Here is a 24,863-nt window from a genome sequence, read left to right as displayed (position 1 = left end):
AGAAATGTATGCAAGTAATCAATCCATTTTAATGTTTCCCTTAATTTTACAACATCTCTAGAAACTACAAATCCCAAAAAGGAAAAGAGGAAATAATTGAAATCGATAAGAAGGCTTATGGACATGCAAAGTTATTAGTAAAATACAAGGGTTTTAATTAAAGATGTTGGCTTTTTACAAAGGCTCGCTGTTATCCTGATTGATCGAGGCTGCTGGCTCAGCTCTTTCTCTTTTCCCCATTAGCTCCCACTTGCTTTTCTCTGACCTAATTGGATATTTACCACATCTGAACTACCCTTTTAAACATTTGTTCCACAAAGGTAGTAAATACAACTACACTTTAGACAAACTGTAAGTGTATGCACGTATGTGAGTATAATTCGTTTATTATTTTCATAATTTGTCATTTTGATTTTACAAGCAACAGATTTTTGTAAATTTTGTGGAAAAACTGACAACTGAGTTTTCAGTTATTACAATTTTTTGCTGAAATTTTGAGGAACAAAAATACATAAGTATTTTCTTATATTTTAATATTCACTTCAATAAATTTCAGACATATTTTAAAATAAAAAGGATATATATTGACATCTATATATATCTACATGTATATATTTCTAAAGTTTGCACTAAAAGTCAATAGAATCCATAAGAGAGGCCAAGTTATTTTTTTCTTTTATTAAACTGAAAGTTTTTGTGTGCTGCAGCTACTGAAAGTAATTTTCTTTGTGCACAATATAACAAATTACTGAGGAAAATGCCAAATCATTTTTAAAAATTTCTGAAAAAAAATTTCTAGCATATTCTACAATGTCTGTACAGAAACATTAAACGACAAAGTGGTTTTTTGGAATAAGTTTTTTCTTTGCCAACATAGTAGTACCCTCCATTTATATTTATCTAAAACAAAACAAATACATAGCTTGAGCTAATTTCATTGACATTCTATTTTTAATTTGAAACAAAGGATTAGGAGATAATCTAGCTATGGAGGATATTGTAAAAGTAAGAGGTGAATTCCACCAGAAGTTTTCTTTTTCTTTTTTTTTTTTTTTTTCCACCAGAAGTTTTCATTTGGTTAAAATAATGCCTTAGCTTTAATTGATTGAATGGACATTTCCATGGACAGCAGTATATTTGTTCATTCCAGTAGTTGAGACATACATTCCTTAATAATTTTTGTGGCGTGTAATTTTGGTTTGGGAGACCATTTTTTATTTTTTTATTTTTTTTGGCCTATTGTCAAATGCCCTTACCTTTTTTCACTTTGTTTCTAAGCCAGAAATGTTACCTGTAGAGGAACTGAGAAGACTAACGAGCACATGGAGCCTAGCAAATTTTAGTTAAAGAACCATCTTGTAACTCCTTTAATACAAAATTTGTGCAAAGGTTGGGAGAATCCAGCTCTAGTATTTGGATATATGTTTTTCTCCCTCCCTACTCAAAACACAGTGCCTAACTGAGATGGCACCAGGTCTAGAAGGGTAAAGGAATGTGTAAAATGAGCAACACCCTGCCTGATAATAGGAGGCTGGAGACAGCTGGCCTGATACTGTGCTGAAAGATAAAAAAGGACACGCAGTGTCTATTTTAAATGAGATAAGTGTGCTTCATATATCTTGCAGGGACAGAGATAACTTTGTTCCTTTAATCATTATTATTTATTTCTTAAAGCTCAGTCTCTCTCCTACCTAAACTTACAGAGCTCAGACCTTAGGACGCAGTTCTTATGAATAGAGAGAGTTGTCATTCTTACCAGTAAGCTTGCTAAATAATACTTCTATAAGCTTCAGACTCCACACAGCAGATAAGTTTGTCTCCCCTGACATGACTACATTAATCCACTGAATCAATTTACTTAAGCTGTGCCGTGGAGCAATGCAGCCACGATTTAACTGAGCTTAAAAGTACTTTCAAGTTTGAGGCACCGCTCTGCACACAACCCAGCTCTTGGGGTCCCGTCCAAAGTTCTATTTTGATCCAAAATGGACTCACTTTTGCTAAGCCCCACCAACCCTTAATACCAGGAGTGGAATTTTAAACCAATCAGTCTGCAATTTCCTGGTTGGAACTAGTGAGGAAATCTTTCTGATAAAACCCCCTGTCTTCCCCCAAGGGAAGGTAAACTTGCCTGAAATAATCCACTCTTTAATTCCCCTGTCCCACCCTCCTTCAGCCTATAAAGTCCTTCCATTTTGTACAGCTCCTCAGACTTCCCTTCTGTTTGCTCAATGGAATGCTGCTTGATTCGAGGAGCATTGAATAAAGCCAATTAGATCTTTAAATTTACTCAGTTGATTTTTTTTTTTTTAACAGCATCTATGTCAGAGATATTCCTGTTAGGTTTACAGGGTCAGTTCCCACATTAACATGACAAAGGATTCAAGGAGAATGAATTCAAGTGACTTTAGAAAGTCAGACTCACCAGTAAAACCGTAAGAATGAAACACTCGGCTAGATTCTTACAAGCAAAAGGTACTTACTTTAATATTAATAAAATTCTTTAGGTTGTCTAAGGATTTGTTCCTAAGGAATTTGTTTAGAAAAATGTTTTATTTTTTAGAAAAAAAAAAAGTTTAAAAAAATGGCTGCTGGCTCTGGAGTTGATAGTCTGAATGTTATTCAATGCAATAGGGGGAAAATGACACACTTAAGTTATTCAACATGCATTCAAAGCTCACAGTGGCACCCAATCCAGGACACAAAGTTAGTGCAAAGTGTTACTAAATCCTACTTAAAATGTACACAATTCTACTGCAATAATGTCTAGAGGTATGCAGAGTGAGCTATTGTCCATAGTAAGCTTTACACTCTCCATTTCACTAGATTTATTAAAAACAAACCAAAAAAAAAACCTTCTTCCTCATTTCCTTCTTTTTAAAACCCCTGCCTCCTGCAAGCCTCCCCTCAAGCTTACCATTGTTGTAACTCAGCATTTTTGTTTTTGCCATTTCTCTATTCAGAGATGTTTTCATTCTGATTACCACTCTGCTTCATTTCACCTTAACAAGGCATTATCAGAGACTTGTTCTCTCAGAGCCTGAGTCTTTTGTCTTTACCAAGACTTCTTACCATTTAGTGACACAGGGGAGAATTCCTGGCACATTTGTTGTTTTAGGAAGAGACACCTGTGGGAAGGTGCCAGCACTGATGCGACGTGGTGAGTGAAATGTATTCTTCAGTTGCCTTAGCTGACTCGCAGGGTTTTTTAATACTTTTACCTTCTTTCCCTAATGTATGGTAAGTCTCAGAAATAATTATCCCCAGAAGACGGGGAAATATTTGGCAAATCGTGAAGTTGAATATCTTTAGAGAAGCCCTCACTGAAGTGAATTTATTTCAGTTAAGGGAAAAAAGTCATTTCTAAACAATTTAAGACTACATCTTTTAGATCCTAAAATGTACTTCTGCATGGCCAATCAACAAAAACAGAATATTATCAAAAAACTTGCATAGTCTTGGGGTGCCCTGGTGGCTCAGTTGGTTAAGTTTTTATTTTTTATCTTTTATCATGATCCCAGGGTCCTGGGATGGAGACCAGCATGAGGCTCTCTGAGGGAGAGAAAGCTTGCTTTTCCCTCTTCTCCTCCCCACTGCTTGCACATGCTCGCTCTCTCTCTCTCTCTCTCTCTCTTTCCCTCAAGTAAATAAAAAAAAAATCTTAAAAAATTAAAAATTTGTACAGCCTGGATTTTCTGATTTTTAAAAAGCTCAGTCAGGGTTCAGAGGAAGGTATTCCTCAAAGCTCAGTCAGGGTTCAGAGGAAAGTATGCCTCAAGTGGGCCTAAGGTTAAGTAACTGAAAGGCTATCAGAAGTCTAAAGGAAGCCTGAAAAATTTTAAATTCTTAAAAAATTTTGATCACATATGATCATTTTCAGAATTTAGAAACTCTACAGAATCTCTTACAAAGTCTAATTCCCACCCCCACTCACCTAAAAAAAAAAAAAAAAAAAAACCAACATATTTCTAAAATTCAGGTCTTACAATAATTATGTCTTTGAATAGTTCCAAAATACATTTTGCCTCAGAATGGTGGGTTCTTTAAATATGGATAAGTAATTTACCTTTCAAATAGCTCAAACTGGGAGAGAGAGAGAACAGGAGTGAATGTCGAGGGCAAGTAGCCTCCTCTTCACTCTTAGAGTTTTTGCCTTTTTATTCCTCAGCCACGATATCAGTAGTCTTCACAAGGTGAAACTAGCCTGCAAGAATTTCACTTCCACATGTATTCATTCATATTTAAGATGGATTATATTTTCTAACACTATTCTCCTTCAACTTATTAAAATATTAGCTATTATTTATTAGGTCCTTATCTACGCTATAATATAGCTAAGCATTTCAACTCCATTACTGCAATGAATTTGATTCCAGAGCAACAACCTTTGGGTTAAGTGTAATTATCTCCGTTTTTAGATTTGGTCACTGAGATTTAGAAAGATTAAGTCACTTTCCCATGACAGAAAATGGAAAAGGCTGGGATTTGTATCATCTGGTTGATTTCAAATTCAATGTCCTTGTCCATTAAGCTTGCTGTGCAAAATAGTATACAGGAAACCATTCTATCTTTGGACTCAGGACACTCAGGTTTAAATCCCAGGTATTAGTTGTGTAAATTTAACACCTGATCACTTCCTCAGGGTACATTTCCCCAATTGTAAAATGATGTAAGGATAACTGTCTTCTTTAATTCACAGGAATACGGTGACAGTAAATTTTAAGAGGGAATCTTTTAATAAATTATAAAAGATCCTTGCAAATAAATACTATTCCAAAGTTTGTATTTGCACATATCAGATACATGTAAATGCTTGTCGAAGTTGATTTTGATAGAGTCTGTGGTGGAGGCACAGAGACCATTAAGCTGATTTTAGGTCATTATAGTAAGCCTGATTTCTACGCTGAAAAAGTAGGTGAGGGACCCTGGGTGGCTCAGTGGTTGAGCGTCTGCCTTTGGCTCAGGGTGTGATCCCCATCTGGGGATCAAGTTCTACATTGGGCTCCCTGCAGGAAGCCTGCTTCTCTCTCTGCCTGTGTCTCTGCTTCTCTCTCATGAATAAATAAATAAATCTTAAAAAAAAAAAAAGTAGGTGAATTAAATGACTTCATGCTGATGATCTGATACTGCTTGATGATTTTCTTAGTCAAGACTGACTCCCACCCTCACTTGGTGGCAAGTAAAAAAAACTCATTTAATAGTGCTAGAAGAACATTGTGTTTCTTAAGTCACCTAAGGATAGACGCGTAGAAGGCCTTCATGAAGGCCAGAGAATCAGTAGGTAAGAATTGTTACTCTCTTTGTGTCTCTGATTTTTGTTTGCCTCTGCATGACTGATTTATTTAACAGGTTCAAAATGGAAACTTCCACTAGGTGTAATATCTCCTCAAGTTCAGATTTCTAATGTAGTATAACCAGAATTTCTGGATCCCAAGTCCTAATTCTCTGGGAGAGAGTTTCATTGGCCCAGCATTGGTCAATATTTACTCTTATTATAAGATTTCTCATTCTCAACCTTCAGTACTTTTAAAATTTCATTCTGAATAATTATTCTTTGTCTGGGTAGGGGTGGAGTGAGGTTCTTCTATGCACTGCAGGATGTTTGGCAGCATCTCTGGCTTCTACCTACCAGATGCCAATAGATGCTCCCCAAGCCTGATTCAGTATTGGAACACCAAATATATTCAGACAAACAAATGTCCCCTGGAGGCAAAGTCACCTCTGCTTGAGAAATACTATGACTGAAATACTGTCCTATGACTAAGGTTAGAGCATCACACAAAACAAACATGGGTGCAATGACTCACCCCTCTAGAAGGGGGTAGTTCTCAGAGGAAGACAGGTGTCTGCTTGGCAATTACCTAAAAGTTGTCTACTATAAGAATAAGAGAAGTTGTTGAAAATTATGACTTTTTATTAACTTTTGTATTTTTCTTACTAATATAACCAAATCTCTTAAAATTAATTTAAAAATACTGCACTTTGAATGCTATAAGAATTGAAGACATCTTTAATTTTCAAAGTTGGAGAACACTCATGTGTGCTGTTTTCACATTCTATCTTTTAATAGAGTGATTTCCAAGACTTTGGCTCCCTGTCAATTAGAGAATGATCATTCAGCACTAAAACACTCCTCCTACTACTACAAAGAAAGAGAATAAAAATTACATTTTTTATTCTACAAAGACACATATAAAATACAGCAAATATTAAATTAATTAAAATAGTTTTATTTAATTTCATTCATTAATAGTATTATTAAAAGTGCTGCACGGGACTTCTTGTCCAGAAATAATGGCATGAACCTGCCTTTCCCTGTCCTTCCTTACTAAGAGCAGCATACTGTGGAAATAATGCAAAGGGTAACAATGCAAAGGAGAACTCTGAAAGATGTTGAGACAAAGGCAAACTGGTCTGGGACCCTGAACTGGAGGAACAACACAATAGTAGGTGTCTTACGTCCCTCTACCCAACAGAAGAAAGGAGTCTAAACTAACTATTCCTAAAGGTAAGGTGACAACAGAAAACAGCCCAGGTAGGCTTGTACATTCCCCAGATCGAACAGGTGGGCCTCAAGGGTGCCAGGTGGGCTTGGTGGGCCTGAGAGTCCTCTCCCCCTGCAGCAGACCAGGGGTGGGTGGGTGGACCCACTAGGGGGTCCCAGACACAACAGAAGCAGCCAGGCTGAGAAGTGTCCTTGGTTCCTTTGTAAAAATAAGTAAGTAATTGAGTAAAAATTCATTTTTAAATTTGACAACTCAGAAGTTTTCTTGCCAGGAGAGGACCTGTGGACCTCTGCACACTTTAACAATTTCCATGGTTACCTGCCACTTCATCACAGAGTATTATAACTATTCTTCAACGTTAGAAATCTTGACTTCGTTAAGTATGGCCACATCAATGTTATTTTAGCATAGCGTGGAACTCGATGTCGACTACTTTGCTGTGAAAACCTTGTCTACTACTATTGTAGTGAACCTATTTCATATATTAATCTAATCTTTACAATCCTTTAAAATTCTTGCCAAAACATAGCTCCCATAAAACAGTATTTCTGTCAAATAAGTTAATTTAAGTCTACACTGAGATACTGTGTTTTATCTAACTTTTTAAACTTTTTTTTTTAAGGTTTTATTTATTTATTCATGAGAGACACAGAGAGAGAGAGGCAGAGATACAGGCAGAGGGAGAAGCAGGCTCCATGCAGGGAGCCCGATGTGGGACTCGATCCCGGGTCTCCAGGATCACGCCCTGGGCCGAAGGCAGGCTCTCAACTGCTGAGCCACCTGGGGATCCTCCTCATCTAACTTTTTGACAAAGACCCGAAAGTTGGATAATACACTGTTTTACCCAGGCACTAGGGAAAACACGCATTCACATACATTGCTCCTGGCAGAGAAAACTTTTACAAACCCTACAGAGAACAAGATTTCCATGTTAGTGATCTCTATCAAATTGCATAGATACATGTCCTTGACCTTGTAATTACCATTTCTAGGAATTAACACTACAAGCAAATTCATGCACATATGCATGGAGGAAAAAAACATCGAGGTGCATTAAAGCATGTTAACATTTGAGTGAAAAATGGGATAAAACATACACATATTTCCTACTGTATGCATAAATTGTCTCTGGAAAAATACACAGAAGTAGCCAGTAACATTTGTTGCCTAGGGGTGGCTGAAGGACAGAAGCAAAACAAAAGTAGGAAGACATTTTTACTTCAAGTACTTTTCTATTTTATGAATGTTGGACATGAAAATGTCCATGAATTATTATTATTTTTTAAAGAAATCATTTACCAATGAGAGAATATATATATATATATATATGTACTATAATCTATAGTGAATATATATTTGCTGTACCTTGTTTCTATGGTGGCTCGCAGTAATTATTTTTGTGTTTCTTTATTGGAATGGAATCTAACAAATATGAACTGAGACAAATTAGAAATATCTGGACTTCCATTCAACAGTATAATAAGTTTCCACAATATCTAATATTTGTATATTCATACTTTCAATAACATTCTCTGTGTCTTCTATGCTAATAAAGGAATACATTTTAAATTGCCACCACACTGTTTTCCATATATTATTCCAGCCATTGTTATTGCAGCAGAAAGAAAAATCTTTACCATTTACATAGAGCATTTTGTTTTTCTTTTTTAAAGAAACCGTTTATCCTTAAGATAGTGAAAGTTCAGTGCTGATTTAAATATGGCTTTAAGAGTGCTGAAAAAGAAATAGATACTTGTCTTTGTACTCAAAATACTTTTTTTTTTTTTTTTTTTACTTTTTTAAATGTCTTAGCAGTGATGATAGCTTATAGCTACTTTAATGACTAGTGCAAGAAACAGTATAGGTAAGGGCAAGATAAATTCACTTTAGTAGTGAATCTATACTCATAATTCATATGGTTAATATTTCTGTGCCTAGAACAGAGTGGGACACGGTATTGTTTGTTTTTCCTTCCTCTTTTTCTTTTTCTAATAGGTAAATGGTGTTATAACTACTGGGGGAAAGTACTGAGATATTCAGTTAATGTGGAATGGAGTTACCATTTTGTATACATTTGGATTTCCTACTTTCTCTGATATACAGACTCTTAAATCATAGATAATATCAGCACATCTGTGTTGTTGATAGTATTAACTTGGAAACCACAAAGGAATATAAGAAACGATTATATACTGTGCTTCATTTGAAAGCAACAAAATTGGACGGTTTACTTTACTTGAATAGTAGCAAGTCAACCACAAAGAAGCAGAAGCTCATTTTCATGTTTCTGATGACCCAAAAGTGTAAAAAACATCAGTTATTAAAATTCCTTGACCATTTCAAGCCTATGCCTTCTTAGTGTTGAACACTTACAGGTCTGGCAATGATTTTCTGTGGGTCCCCAGCATCGGCCAGTACAGGACTTATGACAACGTCCACCTGTAGAACAGGAAAAAGCACAGGCACATTATAATCTTTCGCTCTTTGACTAGGGATAACCCTTCAAAGAAAATACTCTTGTTCCTTTATGAGGATTTTTATGTTATACTGTAGTGGAAACATAGCTCATAAAGTGCCCACTTAGGTAGCAAAACCCGAATGTCAAATGCACGGGAAGCTGAAATACAATCTGCTGATACTCAAAATCCTCTCATCATTTTATAAGAATTTCAAGCACTTAAGGGCACCTGGGTGGCTCAGTTGGTTAAGCGTCCAACTCTTGACTTGGCTCAGGTGATGATCTCGGGGTTATGACATTGAGCCCCAGAGCCCTAGGTAGAGCTGATGTTGTAGGGCTCCACGCTCAGTGGGGAGTCTGCTTGAAATCCCTCTTTCTTCCTCTGCCCACCTGCTCCCCATCCCCTTACACTTCTGCCCCCCATGCTTGTGCTTTCTTTCTTTCTCAAATAAAAAAATCTTTTTAAAAAGTTTCAAGCATTTAAAATATGAACCTTTTACAAAGCTTGATTTCAATTATTTGATACCCTCTTTTAAAATTTTTGTTGGTACTACTTTCTTTTTCAAATACAAGCCTTTATTTCCTGTAGCAGTTTCTTCTTCTTAAGGACTAGGCTACTCTAGGTATTTGCTTCAGCAAATACTCTTGTCCTACAGAGAAATTCTCCTAAGGACTAAGCAAAAGAGTATTAGCTAGAAAAAATCATGTATAATGACTTTCTCAGAAGTTTGCTTCTGAATTTCTTAAGTTCACCCTAAGTATTTGTGAGTATAAGAGCATAGAAGGGTTTATTTTTTTTAAATAATTAATTTATTTTTATTGGTGTTCAATTTGCCAACATACAGAATAACACCCAGTGCTCATCCCGTCAAGTGCCCCCCTCAGTGCCCATCACCCAGTCACCCTCACCCCCCGCCCTCCTCCCCTTCCACCACCCCTAGGTCGTTTCCCAGAGTTAGGAGTCTTCCATGTTCTGTCTCCCTTTCTGATATTTCCCACTTATTTTTTCTCCTTTTCCCTTTATTCCCTTTCACTATTATTTATATTCCCCAAATGAATGAGACCATATAATGTTTGTCCTTCTCCGATTGACTTATTTTACTCAGCATAATACCCTCCAGTTCCATCCATATTGAAGCAAATGGTGGGTATTTATCGTTTCTAATGGCTGAGTAAGAAGGGCTTATTTTTAGAATAAAATGTATACGTGAAAATCTATTAAAAACTAAAACTTTTCTATAACATACTTCTTATTAAACCTTCTCTATTAATTTTCTAATATTAATTGTGAGTTAGAATAGAATAATTAGAATTGCAATTCTAATTAAACTTAGAAATATAATTTCTAATATTAATTATATGCCTATACAAGATGTTTATTCTAATGTTATAAACTAAATTGTAAAAATTATGCAACAGGGTGATATCAAATGTTTCCTTCTCTCCTTGACTCATAGGTTTTAACTCTTCAACTTGAAAAATGTTACAACTTGAGCAGCCTTCCCCCCCCCACCCCCTTTCTCTCTCTCTCCTTAAGAGACCACCTGAGTGAATTTGTTATGTTCAATGCTTTCACAGTTAAGGAGCAAATTCACAGGCACACTTTCTCAGGCTGAGCCTCAGACCATCCAAATGGTCCACCCTTCTGCAAGCGAACAGTACAATTGTTTTCCAAGTCACTATAACACTTAGGAGGCTCAATTCCAGTCACCTTCTTAAAAGTATCAGGATCCTTGCCACAACAGAGTTTATTTAAAGCAATTCTGTTTGTGAAGCACTGTTGCTGACATCACCAGCGTATAATATCCTGTCACTCTGCCATCTGTTTATTTAGATCCAAACACATTATAACTACATAATGCAAGCTCTTTCTAGCTGACAGGAAAAGGACTCCATCTGGCCTGAACAATATAACTTTAATCAGTGATAATGATAATTATTATTAAAAACCTACTGGAGCTCTTTTGTACAATGCTAATAAATCTAATTTGATTTATACCAGCGGAAATTAGAAAGGGCTGTGAGACAAAATGGGAGGCAGTGAAAACTTTGAGTATAAACTTTTTATGAGAAAGTAGCTAAGGTTAATATATTTCTTTAGATGCATTAAAATCTTTTAAATCGACCCATTAAGTGGTCTGTTAATTAAAGATATCTGAAGCAGAAGATGATCTACTATTTAATCTATGACTTCTTTAATTGTGTTGGCCACCAATGAAATATTTAGCTACATTCACTGTGACCAGAGCACTCTCTGTAGCTGGGGGTGGGGTGGTGGGGTGGGAGCTAAGTAACATTGGACATTATTTTAATATACTCAGTGTTCCATTTTCATTAGATTATATATTTTCTACCTTCTTATTTTTTGCAGTTTTGATTTACCACTCCAAAACCTATGCCTAGATCCAATATAAAAAAAGGGATATTACTAGAAATTTGGTTTACGGTTCTTAATAAAGTATCATGGTAAGGCCTATCTAGTTGGAAGCAAATGAGCTAGTACCCACCCATCCCCAAATGCACAGTTTAAATAATTCAACCTTCACTATGATCATGTTGTTAAGAAATTTTGTTTGATCGTTTCCATTTTTTATTCATATTTAAACAAAAATATCTATTGCTGCTATAAAAGGAAGCTAACAACGACTGCCTCTCTCCTGGGATTTTATTCAGTCTTATATTCCTTCAACACTTGTGGAAACCAAGAGGAGGAGGATCACTTGGTGCACACATTTCAGAATTCTATTACTACACATGTGTTGGAGGACCATGACCTGAATGTGCTTCCACAAATGGTTGCTCAATCTGGCCTGCCCTTCATTTGACTTGTCTTTGACTCTTTGGAATCTGCCCACATGTTGAGTTAGCTTTAGTCTTCAAAACTGTGCAATATATGGCACTTGGGAAAACACTATTTTCACTTAACTATTGCAATTAGGTGTGTGTCAAAATATCTGACCAAAATCTGACTGGAGATATTCCCGAATTAACATATTTGCCATATTTTCATGCTGCAACGTTAGTGTGAGTCTTGTAGACAACTGGGTAATGTAGTTTAATATGCTTTAAAATAGTTTTTAGATTTTTATTTCCAACATTTCTGTTGAACATAAGCGTCAAAAATATGAGAAGGTAGGTAAGGGTTTCCTTATTACCTATCTTGGAAAAAACAATAACAAAAAACCAAAAGCCAAAAGCAAACAAGCAAACAACAACAACAACAAAAACTACAAACTTTTTATCCTTACCTTCTTTCCGTCTATTAAAAGTATTTTTTTCAGTTTCTTCTGCATCTATGTATTAGGAACTATGTTATGTATTGAAATAGACATGGCTACTTCTCTAATAAAGTTAAGAATTAATTTTGCATTATTTTAAAGGGAAAGAATTTTGATTACTCTGTATCTAATGTTCACTTTCTATGGGATTTAAGGAAAGAAGCCAGTAAATCTAAAATTTTAACAGTCCTCCAGCTCAGGCAAGAAGAGTTGGATGCAGCCAGGGTGAGTTGGACCATTTCCAGTGTAATGCCTTGTAGCTTGGAAGTCCACTCCATTCCTTATACAGTGATTTATCTCTATGACATCTAAAATGATATTAGCCCAGAGCATTTTAGTGGAGAGGATAAGTATGGCCCATGAAGGATCACTTGTGTGTCCTCTACAGAAAGAAAAAAATACTTTAACGATGGCCCGATATCTTACTGAGAACTTTGTCTTCTATTCTCAGATTTTCAGGTGTGCAGTATCTCTGGAGGCCTGATTTCAAGAGGCAAAAGGACCATATATTCACAACTATTTTACTGTGAATTAATTTTAGAAACCACTTCTCTAGTAGTATGTTTTTAAAATGAGGATAGAAGGGGTGCTAAGGCAGCTGAGTCGGCTAAGTGCCTGCCAATGGCTCAAGTATGATCCTAGGGTCCTGGGATTGGGTTTTAGAATATAGCCCTGCATCAGGCTTCCTGCTTATCAGGGAGCCTGCTTCTCCCTTTCCCACTGCCTCCCTCTGCTTGTGCTTGCTTCCTCTCTCTTTCTCTCTCAAATAAATAAAATCTTTTTTTTTTTTCAAATATTTTATTTATTCATGAGACACAGAGAGAGAGAGGAGCAGAGGGAGAACAGGCTCCATGCAAGGAGACCAATATGGGACTCGATCCTGGGACTCTAGGATCATGCCTGGGTCAAAGGCAGACGCTCAACCACTGGGCCACCCAGGCGTCCCAGATATAAAATCTTTAATAAAATAAAATAAAATGAGGATAGAAGAAAGAATAGATACTAGTCTATGTAAATGGAAGAAATGCTTTGAGGCACTGAGACTTTGCCGGTGTTGTCCAAATCCGCCTATTTCCAAGTCTCAATATGCTCCATGATTCTCTTCCATTGTTTATTGCAATAATTTCTTTAAAACTGTGTGAGGAAATGTACCACTTAAAAATAAGAATTTGACACTTCCATTCAGCTTAGTGATAGCATAGTTCTTTAAATTAATATTTCTACCTCCTGTCACTCTGACCAAAATAGGTGAAATATAAAATAAAACAAAATTTTAAACAAATATTTCTGTCACTTTAGCAACCATTTTAATCTTTTAAAGTAAGTGCTGATTACCGCACATCAGCATTATTTTAATTCACAATCACCTTTACTTTGACAATGCATTATTCATCACAGAAGTTAGCAAATATTACTAAATTCGTCTTTTATGCTTGTCCAGCACAAGTTATTAAAAATGTAGCTTTTGGATTCTTGTTTAGGAACTAGAGTCCCTGAGCCACTTTGATATTTTTAGGAGTCATAAATTCATGCTAGAAGTTTTGCTTGTTTGTGGGACTACTTGACAGCAGAGAGGGGATTTAATATGTACCTGTGGACTCCTTTCTGCACGTAATATGCCAGGACAGTTGAAGAGCCACAAAATATGAAGTCACTGGCAGCCATAGAAGATTATATCTTCAAACTGTCTATAGCTAAAGGCAATGCAGTTACATCCCTGGGTTCCTTTTTGGGGTCTTTTAAAAACTGGCAGTCTTAACCTCTTAAAATTTATTTTACTGGGGAAATAGTAAAAGAATAGTATCTTTTTCATGATCCTATAATTCAGAAAGGAGAAGTGGAACATTTATTGAAAGGCTACACTAAACCAGACCCTATTCTTGAATGGATGATAAAAAGATGAATAAGTTAAAAGTCCTGCCCTCAAGGAGCTTTCAAGGACCAGAAAGGAAGTAGAAAAATAGGCAAATAATTATGATAATCATAATATTTGCTAAAATATAGGTGTGCATAAAATGGAGATAATGGGTTTGAAAAGGCTCCACAGAGGGGTTGGCATTTCAATCGAGCTTGAATGTCTTGTTTGATAAGAGGAAGAAAGTTCCAGGCTGAATGATTAACCTAAGCAGTGACACAGAGGCATGAATGCACACAACTCTTTGGGGCCATAATGAATACTTTATAGTCCTTTGAGTTTTTTGCATAGGACAACATCTGGAGGGGGAAGCTTACAAGGTGCCTTGAAAATCTTCTAAACAGGTAAGAATTCACTCTGTGTAGGTGTCATGGAGTTGGTCAAATTTTTTAAAAACTGAAATTATGTGGTTTGATCTGCAGAATAGAAGAGGATTTCAGGGGGTACCTGGGTGGCTCAATGGTTTAGTGTCTGCCTTTGGCTCAGGTTGTAATCCCGGGGTCCTGGGATCAAGTCCTGCATCAAGCTCTTTCTAGGGGGAGCCTGCTTCTCCCTCTATATCTCTGCATCTCTCTGTGTCTCTCATGAATAAATAAATAATATATTTAAAAAAAAAGAAGAGGATTTCAGGTTATGTTTCCCAAAGGTTATTGTTGAGATTTGAGAACGTGTGCAAGGTGCTGATTTTATAGTCTGGGATGAGTGAGGTGCAGAAATCCATATTTTAAAAAAGGAATCCCAGGGATTCTGATGATGAAGTTCCCAGATGACAAAGTATGTATAAGAAATAATGATTTGGCATATAATTCTAAACATCATAGTCATATTTTGAGAAAATACTTTAAAGTGTTACATCTGATCAGATGCTTCATAACCAAATGGATTAAAAGGTGTAAAAATCTAACAGTCTCTCGTTTCCGGTGTGCACTCCTTGTGTTGTGGATATATTTCCAGCAAGTTGCATTTTTCCCCCAGGAGTCCTAAAAAACACATACCTTTTTTCTTTCAAATTTAAAGTACTATAAACTGCCCATATGATAGTAAAGTCACAATATGATTCCAGCAAATGGTATGTTAGTATCATTATTTAGTGGTATTATTGTAATGTAGAATCACCCCTTTTTGTCAGATGTTAATACTCTGCTTCTTGTCTGATAGCTCTCACTATCATGTGTATGTTCATCCCCTACTTTTGTTATGTAAATTACTTTACAGTTTTCTTCCAATCTCAATTCAATCTTCCCGTGTTGCCTATCATTTGAAAGTTAACTATTGAATAAAAAAGCTTTACATTTTATATATTTGCTATTCAAAAAACGAGGGACAAGTATTTTCAGTAACTAGGAAGACAAAGTTAAATTGGAAAAAAAAGAGTTTTTTTCACCTAGCAATATAGCCAGGCAGGAGTTAGCAGTTTAAAGTAATTTTAAGTTATCACTGCTTTGAAAGAGTAGGTAATGTCAACATCATTAAACTTATTTTTTCTACATGCACCTTCATGTTATTCAGTCAAGTAATCTATAGTCCAAGGATTGAGAGTAGCATACATGCTCATTTGATCAAGATCAATTTTTGGTGTAAAATACATCAGTTTAGTCTGAGACACTTCTATCCGCCCTCTCCTCGGGGATTCAGCTCCCCACTACTGATCTATAACTGCTAGAGTACACACATCTCCCCCTAGCACCACTTAGACAGGATTACAGACAGATGTCTAATGGATGCACCAGTTATCTGGCACAAGACTATGCAAAGGTTTGAAGTACCGAGCCTACTTAGCAAATTTTCATCTTTCCTGAAGCCTTCTGTAAAAACAAATCAAGCTAGAGGAGAAATCATAATGGCAGAAATCTCATGTGCAAATAGAAGCTAGACAGGGTGGGGTGGGGAAACCTGCAGGAGTGCCTTTAAAAAAAAACTCTTCAATTCTATGTAGGGGTAACTGGCTACTCCATTAGCATGCTGTTTAGATTTGTTTCTACAAATTCAGGTAGAATGGCCAGATCTACACAGATTTCACAATCAGAAGGAGATGTGATGAGAATCTAGTCAGAACTTAAGGTTGTTGATCATCATTTACATTTATAGCCTTAAGTGATCATAAGTTACTGACAGAAGTAATGAGATACATATGCCAAGATAAAATACGCATTAGCAGACTAAAGGAATTATATTTCTCATTGAATGGAGAGATCAGATACAATATCTATATTATTGTTCTGTAAATTCTTTTTCTTTTAAGATTTTATTTATTCATTTATGAGAGAGAGAGAGAGAGAGAGAGAGAGAGAGAGAGGCAGAGACAGGCAGAGGCTCCATGCAGGGAGCCTGATGCGGACTCGATCCCAGGACTCCAAGATCACGGTCTGGGCCAAAGGCAGGTACTAAACCGCTGAGCCACCCGGGGATCCCTGTTCTGTAAATTCTATACTCCTAGCACACCTCCAAAATTCTTTAGGCTGCTATAACTAATAGAAAAGAAATTAGAATATAATAGTAAAAGAACCCAAATAGTTCTTGGAAAAATCATATCAATAATAAAAAATGACTCAAATTGTAAGGAAAAGTTAGACTTTTTCCTAAAAAAACCTATTTCATACTTGATACTATGCCATATTGATACATTTAAATATTTCATACTTGATATTGTCAAGCATTTCTTCCAAATCAAGGAATTAGAAAGCATCAATTATCACAGAACAGAATACAGGAATCTTACCTACTGTGGAACGGAATTAGTTGTAATCAATGTCAAATACATTTCTGAACATACAAATAAGGAGTCTGAACAAACTGAAAAACCTTACCAGCCGAATTAAGGAATGAATTAAGATGTGTCTGCTGTTTGCAATCAACCACAGTAATAATGACAGGTACATTATATAATGAGCATTTAAGATGAACCAACAAGGCCCCCCAGAGCTTCCATGAGCATCCTTCAGAGTATATTCTATCTAAATGATACCCCTGGAGGTCAGCATGTGGTGGTGGTTCTAAGTTCTTTTTTTTTTTTTTTTAATTTAATCATGAGAGACACACACACTCACAGAGAGAGAGAGAGAGAGAGAGGCAGAGACACAGGCAGAGGGAGAAGCAGGCTCCATGCAGGGAGCCCTACATGGGACTTGATCTCGGGTCTCCAGGATCAGGCCCTGGGCCGAAGGCAGCGCTAAATTGTTGAGCCATCTGGGCTGCCCCATGTTCTAGGTTCTTATATATGTTAACTCAGTTGATCCTCATGTGACACTAATAGGCTGAAACTTTCTAAAATTTATATGTCCAGTCCAGACCATATAGTGCACAGGCGTATGCTTCCAACTGCTTATAAACCCGGTATGATTAGCAGACATTCAAATATATTTACATGTCCGAATTTAATCCTTGATCTTCCCACCCCAGCAAAAAATTATCCTGTGACATCTTCTCTAATCATGCGATCACAACAATCCTTCATGTCAATCAATCCTTCTAGAAGCTCATGCTAAAAAAGTTGAGGTCATCATCTTCAGCCCCTCTTCTTCTCTCACAGCTCAAATCCAAAATCATTAGCTTATCTAGTTACCACTAACTCCAAAATACATATATGTCCATTCATTTCCCACCGTCCACACCACTAAGCCATAGTCATCTCCTGCTTGGAATAATGCAATAATCTCCTAACTTGTATTCTAGCTTCTATCTTGGCCTCTGTACAATCTCCTCTCAATATATTAGCCAGAACAATCTTCTCAGTCAGACCAGGTCAGATACTAATAACCTCCCATTTCAAAGTAAAAAGACAAAGTGTTTACAGTAGTCTCAAAGGCCCCACAATACCTGACCTTCTCCTTGCATCCATAACCTTATCTTCTACTATTTTCTTCTCAGGTCACTCTTCTGAGCACTCTCATCTGCTGTTCACATGATATACAAGCTGCACCCTCCAACTAGGGCCCTCCTTTTTTTTTAAGATTTTATTTATTTATTCATAGACACAGAGAGAGAGAGAGGCAGAGACACAGGCAGAGGGAGAGGGAGACGCAGGCTCCATGAAGGGAGCCCGACGTGGGACTCTATCCCAGGTCTCCAGGATCACACCCCAGGCTGCAGGCAGCACCAAACCGCTGCACCACCGGGGCTGCCACACCTAGGGCCCTCCTGTTCCCTCTCCTGGAACCCCTGTTTCTCTGAGAGCCTGCAGTCATATGCTTCACTTGCTTACTTGCTTTTCTTAGACACTACCTCTCAGTGGGCCCTTTGCTGACCCATACTGTTAAATATTCCAGACAGATTTGCTAGATTCTATTTCTAATACATATTCAAATTAGAAATGTAAACTGCAGAAGATTATAAAAGAGGAAAATAAGAATCATTTATAAACTTTGCCCTTTGGTGTTTTTCATTTTTTGAAGTATATTAATATTGTTTTTAAATGGTATAATACTCTATCTGGTTTTGTAACCTATTTTCACATTGTATTTTATCCAAAAAATTTTTATATTACATGAATGATATTGTGTGTGTGTGTGTGTGCACACGCATGCATGTGAATTTGCCTCCCATTATATAGCCATACCATAATTCAATTAACCACTTTGCTTAATGTAATAGTTTGCTGGTACATGAAGCAAAGCAATGCATATTTTTAAATGAAACCATACATTAAGAAAATATCACTAATATCATATCACATTTCTAACTAGATTTGTGGCTCCTGGAAAGATGATCTAGATATCAGAAAGAACTTGACCATGCCGTTGTTTATATCCTTAGGGAAAACACTGATGGGATCTGGAACACTTGGTGGATTTGTAGATGACTGGCACATGTATCAGAACATTTGACAAAGGAATTGGCTGGCCTAGATTGATGTGCTAATAATTCTAGCAGTGGACCAAAGGCCTCTGTACATTTCTATCACATCTGGGTTTTTAATCACTGAGTTGGATAAAACAGTTGAAATATAATTACCATATTTGCCTATGACACAAATCTGGCAGAGAGAGCAATTGCTCATATATAAGACGACCATTCAGATTTTAAAAAACACTTGGTAAATGAAATGATGAACCAAATGTAATAAAATAACATGTAATAGGATCAATGTAAATTTCTGCATTTGTGGCTCTAAATCAGTATTTCATGTAAATATCAAAAGACACACAATACAGAGTCTATCTGGCATGAGACAGGTTAGAATTTCGGTTCTCACTCTGCTTTTGGCTGTTTCATTTCTCAGGAGGGTAAGTTAATTTCCCTGGCTCTGTTTTCTTATTTTGTATTTAAATGTTTTTCTTATACATGGAAGTTCACACCCATACTGCATAATGAAATCTAGACATCATCAACCTCTTCACATCATTTACCATTTGTTGAGCACTTTTACATTCTAAGTAGTAGACACAGTACTTTAGACTTAGTATTTCATTTAATTTGCACAACAGTATTATAATACAAATACTATTATTTGTCTCATAGGTAAGAAAACAGAAGTGTTCTTTAAGTGGAACCAGAAATTTATCTCTTTATAGCATGTTAACCCTTTTTAGACATAGAATTTTTATCACAAATTCTTGTTCTTGTACATTTTTAAAATTTCTAATTGGCATTAACTTTGATTCTATGACTTGTTTATTGAGGTTCTTCAGTAAATGGGGCTAAAATAAATGCTAATTAAATACAAGCACCTTTTACTAATTAGCATTTGTGATTGTGATAGGAAATTATAATCTCTAGTTTAGGGAAGATAAAATATTTGAAAGTATTGTGTACATAACCAGTTTATAATATTGTCATTCACTGCTCTAAGTGTTCATAGAAGTGCTGGCAAAATGCAGAAAACATAAACTTTGTAATCATTTTTATCTGCATTCAGTCTCCATTGTTTACAACTCCTAGGATATCGGGTAAGAGACTTTACCTAAGAGCTTACTTTCTTTATTAATGAAAGATAGATGATGATACTTTCTGTAAATTTAGGGGTAAGTGGAATAACATATATAAAATGCCTGGCATGTGGTAAGCATCAATCAATGTTAGCTCTTTTTTTTCCCTCCTTCAAAATACTGTATATAAAAATATTAAAGAACAAGAAAGAAAGAAATGTAGATGGTCAGCAGAAATGATACGGCAGACAAGTCAAGTAATCTGGAGACAGAAGTGTTTATGCAGACAGAGTTGAAATGATCAGTAAGGTATCGTGGTGAAGTAAGAGGAAAGGAGGAGGGTGTAACATCACAGAAACTCAGACAGGCTTGGCAGATGGCGACAAGTGGGTTTCAGAGGTCTCTGAATGCTTTTGGCAAACTTTAAGAAGCTGTAATCTCAGCAGGAATGCTACTAATAATGCGAATACAGGGAACGCTCATTCTGCTACTAGGATATCACATTCTTGTACCTTTCAGCCTAGTGTACGTGGAAGGAGGGAAAAAAGAGGAGATAATATTTCAAGGTGTGTGACAAAAAAGTAGAAAGACACCCATGCTGGAATAGCATTTGGATTGCTGGTGAGGATCAGATGTCATCAATGCTGGGGTCCCTACCCGTTCCACGACCCTCATTTGTGAGACTCCTAGTTAGAGGTGCTAACAGATCCCCGAGGAACTGTTACCATCTGCCTGTTCAGTGTGTGAGTGGTGTCACACTTGAGAGGCATGATTCAGCGGCTCAAATTCAACCAAAAAAACTTAACTCCTTGCAGAGGATATTAAATGAGATCCAAAGCATTGCCGGTGGCAACAATTCTAAATCTTTCCTCAATTCTCACTTTTCTCATAATACTTTGAGCTTATGAAGGCTCTCATTCACAGCCTTCCCCCTGCCCAAGGAAACTCGTTAGCTCTTTCTCTCCTCCTGCCTTTTTTCCCATCACAAACCATTCACCATGTATTCTTTTCCACTCTATCACTTTTATGTCATTGGTTGATTTGATCATTTTCCTTAAATATTTGCCATTTTTTAATCCTGTCAGAGTAGTAGTTACTTGAGAAGCAATGCACTGATTTTATTTCATTATGCACATAAGGAAATTCCCAATATCTCTGTGTGGCATGGTCTCCATAAGCAGTCTCTGTTTTCATCTGGCTTCTACTTGACAGATCCAAGAACATATCTATCTCCTCTATGAATTAATAAGAAATGGGTAACCATAGGAAAACTAAAATGGATGAAATTACTTCAAGCTCCTTAAGGGAACCATTTCGTCTCCACAGTTCCTAGCAGTACTAAAAACACAACAGGCTTCCCAGATTGAATAACCCAACATTTTCTTTATGAAGAGGCCAATATCTTCACACAACAGTACTAACCCAGCTTCTTCCACCCTGAGTAAGTTCTGAAAGGTCTAGTAATGTCTGAGGTTTGAGACTTTATAATTATGGTTGGGGCCATAAATCTTGGAGCCTCTCCTTCTTATTATATTTGAGATCGAGACTGAGTTTCTGTTACAGATTGCTAGCCTGTAGCAGTCAGGTGAGGAGATGAGACATCACTGAGACAGATAACAAAGAAAAATGGGTAACAAATTGGGGAAGATTAGATGACTCCATGGCACTGTATTAAACAAACTCTTCTGAGGGTAGCAGCCAGAAGTCTCGTCTGACGTTCCTACCTTTATTTCACCTGCCAAGGGGACTTAGCTGGACATATGTGTATGTGTGTGTATGTGTGTGTGTGTGTGTCTGTGGGTATCCCCCAAGTCCTCACACTTAAAATAAAAATAACCACATTAACAAATAGGCACACTTCTAAAATGCCACCACAAGCCTAAGGAATGAAATGTGATGTTAAAATTGATGAAGTTTATAAGAAACTGACCCAAAAGGCATTACAGTAAGTAATAAGCCTAAAATGTCTTGATGTAAAATGTTTTCATTAATTTTCCCTTGAAGCTCACACACAAAAGCTAAAATTCAAGAATAATGGATTTATAACATATTTTTGAAAAAAAAAAAAGTATTCCATCGACAAGGTATTGAAATGGCGTTTCTTGTTGATGTACTACTAGACGGATCTGGAAATTGAGTTATTTGAGGAGAAAAAGATAAATGATTCACAAACTATTGCACATACATCTATCATATTCCATCACAAAATGATTTCAGCCTAAATATTAGCCCTACTGCTTATCAATCTGCCCCAGTTTCCTATTTTCTAAAAAAAAAAAAAAAAAAAAAAAATTGTTGGTCTTGTAACCATCTGAAATATAAGCCCTCCGGGTAGAATCAAAGTCCTTTTTAGCTAACATATTAAAAAGTTAGTCATAACTTAGACATAATGCGTTCTTATGTAGCAGGAATTGTTCTAGGCGAATTATTTCTCATGACAACCTTAGGAGGAAGATGCTACTACAGATGAGGCAGCTGCGGCCAGAGAAGTTTAATAACTTGTCCAAAGGCATACGAATATGAAAAGACCTGAGATCAGACCCCAGATTTCATGTTCTCCAACAAAAGAATCAAGTATCTAATTTATGTGAAGATACAAGAATAGAACGGTCATGTGGGACAGAGGAAGACCGAGCACACAAAATGATCTAAAACACTCAGAGGAAGACAAACTTTATGTTAGAACAAAGCCTGGTTTCTTAACAGAATTAGTGTAAATACTGATAAGTTCAATGGATTTTAGAAGGTCATGAAACCATTAGGCAAGAATGTTAAATGAGATCATTAACACACTCAAAACCACCTAGGGAATGACATGCATGGAGTTAAAAAGATGACTCAGGTTCACTTGCCAAGATCTTTAATGTGTGTGGGGAATGAGCAGCACTTAGCAAACGACCTCAATGGGCAGGATGGGGGGTATTATAGGTGGATGTCAAGAACATTAAAAAAAAGTTGTCCTTCCCCACCCAGTCCCCATCCCCCCAAAATTATAGGTGTATTTGCTTATAAATGATGATGGGAAGCTAAGAGAAGGCTGATCACAGTTCCCAGCATTAAGCTACAATACAGAAGAAATGTCTTTGTAAGAGGAACAGATCTTAATTATAAATACTAAAAATGATAACTAATATTTATTGAGCACTTACTATTTTGAAAAAAACTACTAGATCAAACTTTTTTTTTTTTAATTTTTATTTATTTACGATAGGAACACAGTGAGAGATAGAGGCAGAGACACAGGCAGAGGGAGAAGCAGGCTCCATGCACCGGGAGCCCGACGTGGGATTCGATCCCGGATCTCCAGGATCACGCCCTGGGCCAAAGGCAGGCGCCAAACCGCTGCACCACCCAGGGATCCCAAACTTTTTGTTTAACAAGGTATGAGGAGGTAGGAGAACTAAAGTGTCTGGGACATCTAATTTCGAGATGACTTTAACTTTGTGCATTTTTAAATCAAGTTTTAAAGTATATATACTTAAAGAACTTTAAGAGAAATGTCACTGCATAATTTCCTTTCCTTTTTTTTTTTTTTTTTTTTTTAGATTTCCCTGCTTAGAAAGAGCACCTACAATTGCCAAAAGAATCACCTCTAAATAGAACATAATTTGTTCTTGCCAGGCAGCAACGAATTAAATAAAAGTTGCATCGGGCTGCTTGCAATCATCTGGACTTGAGAGATTGTGAAGCGAGTTAGCAGCTTGATCTCCTTATTATCTTTCCCCATCTCCCTGTGAAAAGGCCAACTCCCTGGCTCTAACTCTCCAGTGGAAACATCTCTGCTCCAAACTTTGAAATAAAAGTGGCTTCATGAGAGGACACCAATAGAAGAGGGAGGACATAGGTAAAACTTTGCAAATGTTATGGAAAGGGAAACTTGAATAGACAATGTTCAGTTACTTGTAAGCACCTTCCTTTTGCTTCCTAGCTTTCTCTAAGTGATGAGAAATTAGAAAAGAAAAAGAATAACATCTTTAAATTGTAATTAATTGTGCAACTGAGCTCCACAAAGCCACTTTCATTAGTAAAATGGGAATACATATGTGAATGATAATAAAACCTATGGATGAGGGTTGCAGAACTGGGCACAGACACTCTTAACCCTTTAGAAAGTAAACAAATCAGAGAAAAATAGAAGAGGGTAGCTTTGAGTGGATTTGGCATAATTTTCATTTAATTTTACATAGTTGCTTTAAACCCCAAATGTAAAATCAGAGTTTTATGTTTAAAAAAATCAACTATAGAATGACTTCAGTCGTATGTGGAATTTAAGAAAACAAAACAAACCAGCAAAGGGAAAGAAGAGAGGGGCAAACCAAGAAACAGACTCTTAGCTAGAGAGAACAAATTGCTGGTTACCAGAGGGGAGATGGGGGAGGGGATGGAGGAACTAGGTGATGGGGATTAAGGAGGACACTTGTGATGAGCACTGGGTGATGTACGGAAGTGTTACATTACTATATTATATACCTAAAACTAGTATATCACCCTGTTAACTAACTGGACTTAAAATAAAAAAAAAAAACAACTATGGAATGTTTTGTAAATCTCTTTTACATTAATCAGGTACTTGCTATTTCAATCAATGAGTTTCTTCCTTTCTGAAAATTTAAGTGGTTTCCATCAACTTAGCATTTCAACCCATACAGCTAATTCTTCCAGGCTTAGAATTATTTGTGCATCCTCATAGAGTAGGATGACTTAAAACTTTATATAAGGGTACATTTTTTTTTTTAATTACAGAAAAGAAAAAAAAAAAAAAACAGAATGAAAGCAATGTGGAAGATCACCAGATGTCTCTTACTGGTAATCAATTCACATTAATGCTCCTCACTTTACGTT

At 36.5% G+C, this 24,863-nt stretch overlaps 1 protein-coding gene across 4 annotated transcripts in view; it reads right to left on the bottom strand.

Annotated features, from left to right (window-relative positions):
- Positions 1-24,863, bottom strand: part of ERBB4 (erb-b2 receptor tyrosine kinase 4) — a 1,095,199-nt gene that overhangs the window by 330,863 nt on the left and 739,473 nt on the right. For all 4 annotated transcript variants that reach the window (XM_072742096.1, XM_072742098.1, XM_026002035.2 and 1 more), the window contains exon 5: positions 8,880-8,945. In XM_072742096.1, the coding sequence (XP_072598197.1) occupies positions 8,880-8,945 (66 nt within the window). The remainder of the gene's footprint in view (positions 1-8,879; positions 8,946-24,863) is intronic.

The sequence above is a fragment of the Vulpes vulpes genome, chromosome 16 (genome assembly GCF_048418805.1).
Source record: "Vulpes vulpes isolate BD-2025 chromosome 16, VulVul3, whole genome shotgun sequence".
Taxonomy (NCBI): domain Eukaryota; kingdom Metazoa; phylum Chordata; class Mammalia; order Carnivora; family Canidae; genus Vulpes; species Vulpes vulpes.
Note: the sequence above shows the minus strand (reverse complement) of the source record. Positions and strands in the feature narration are given on the sequence as shown.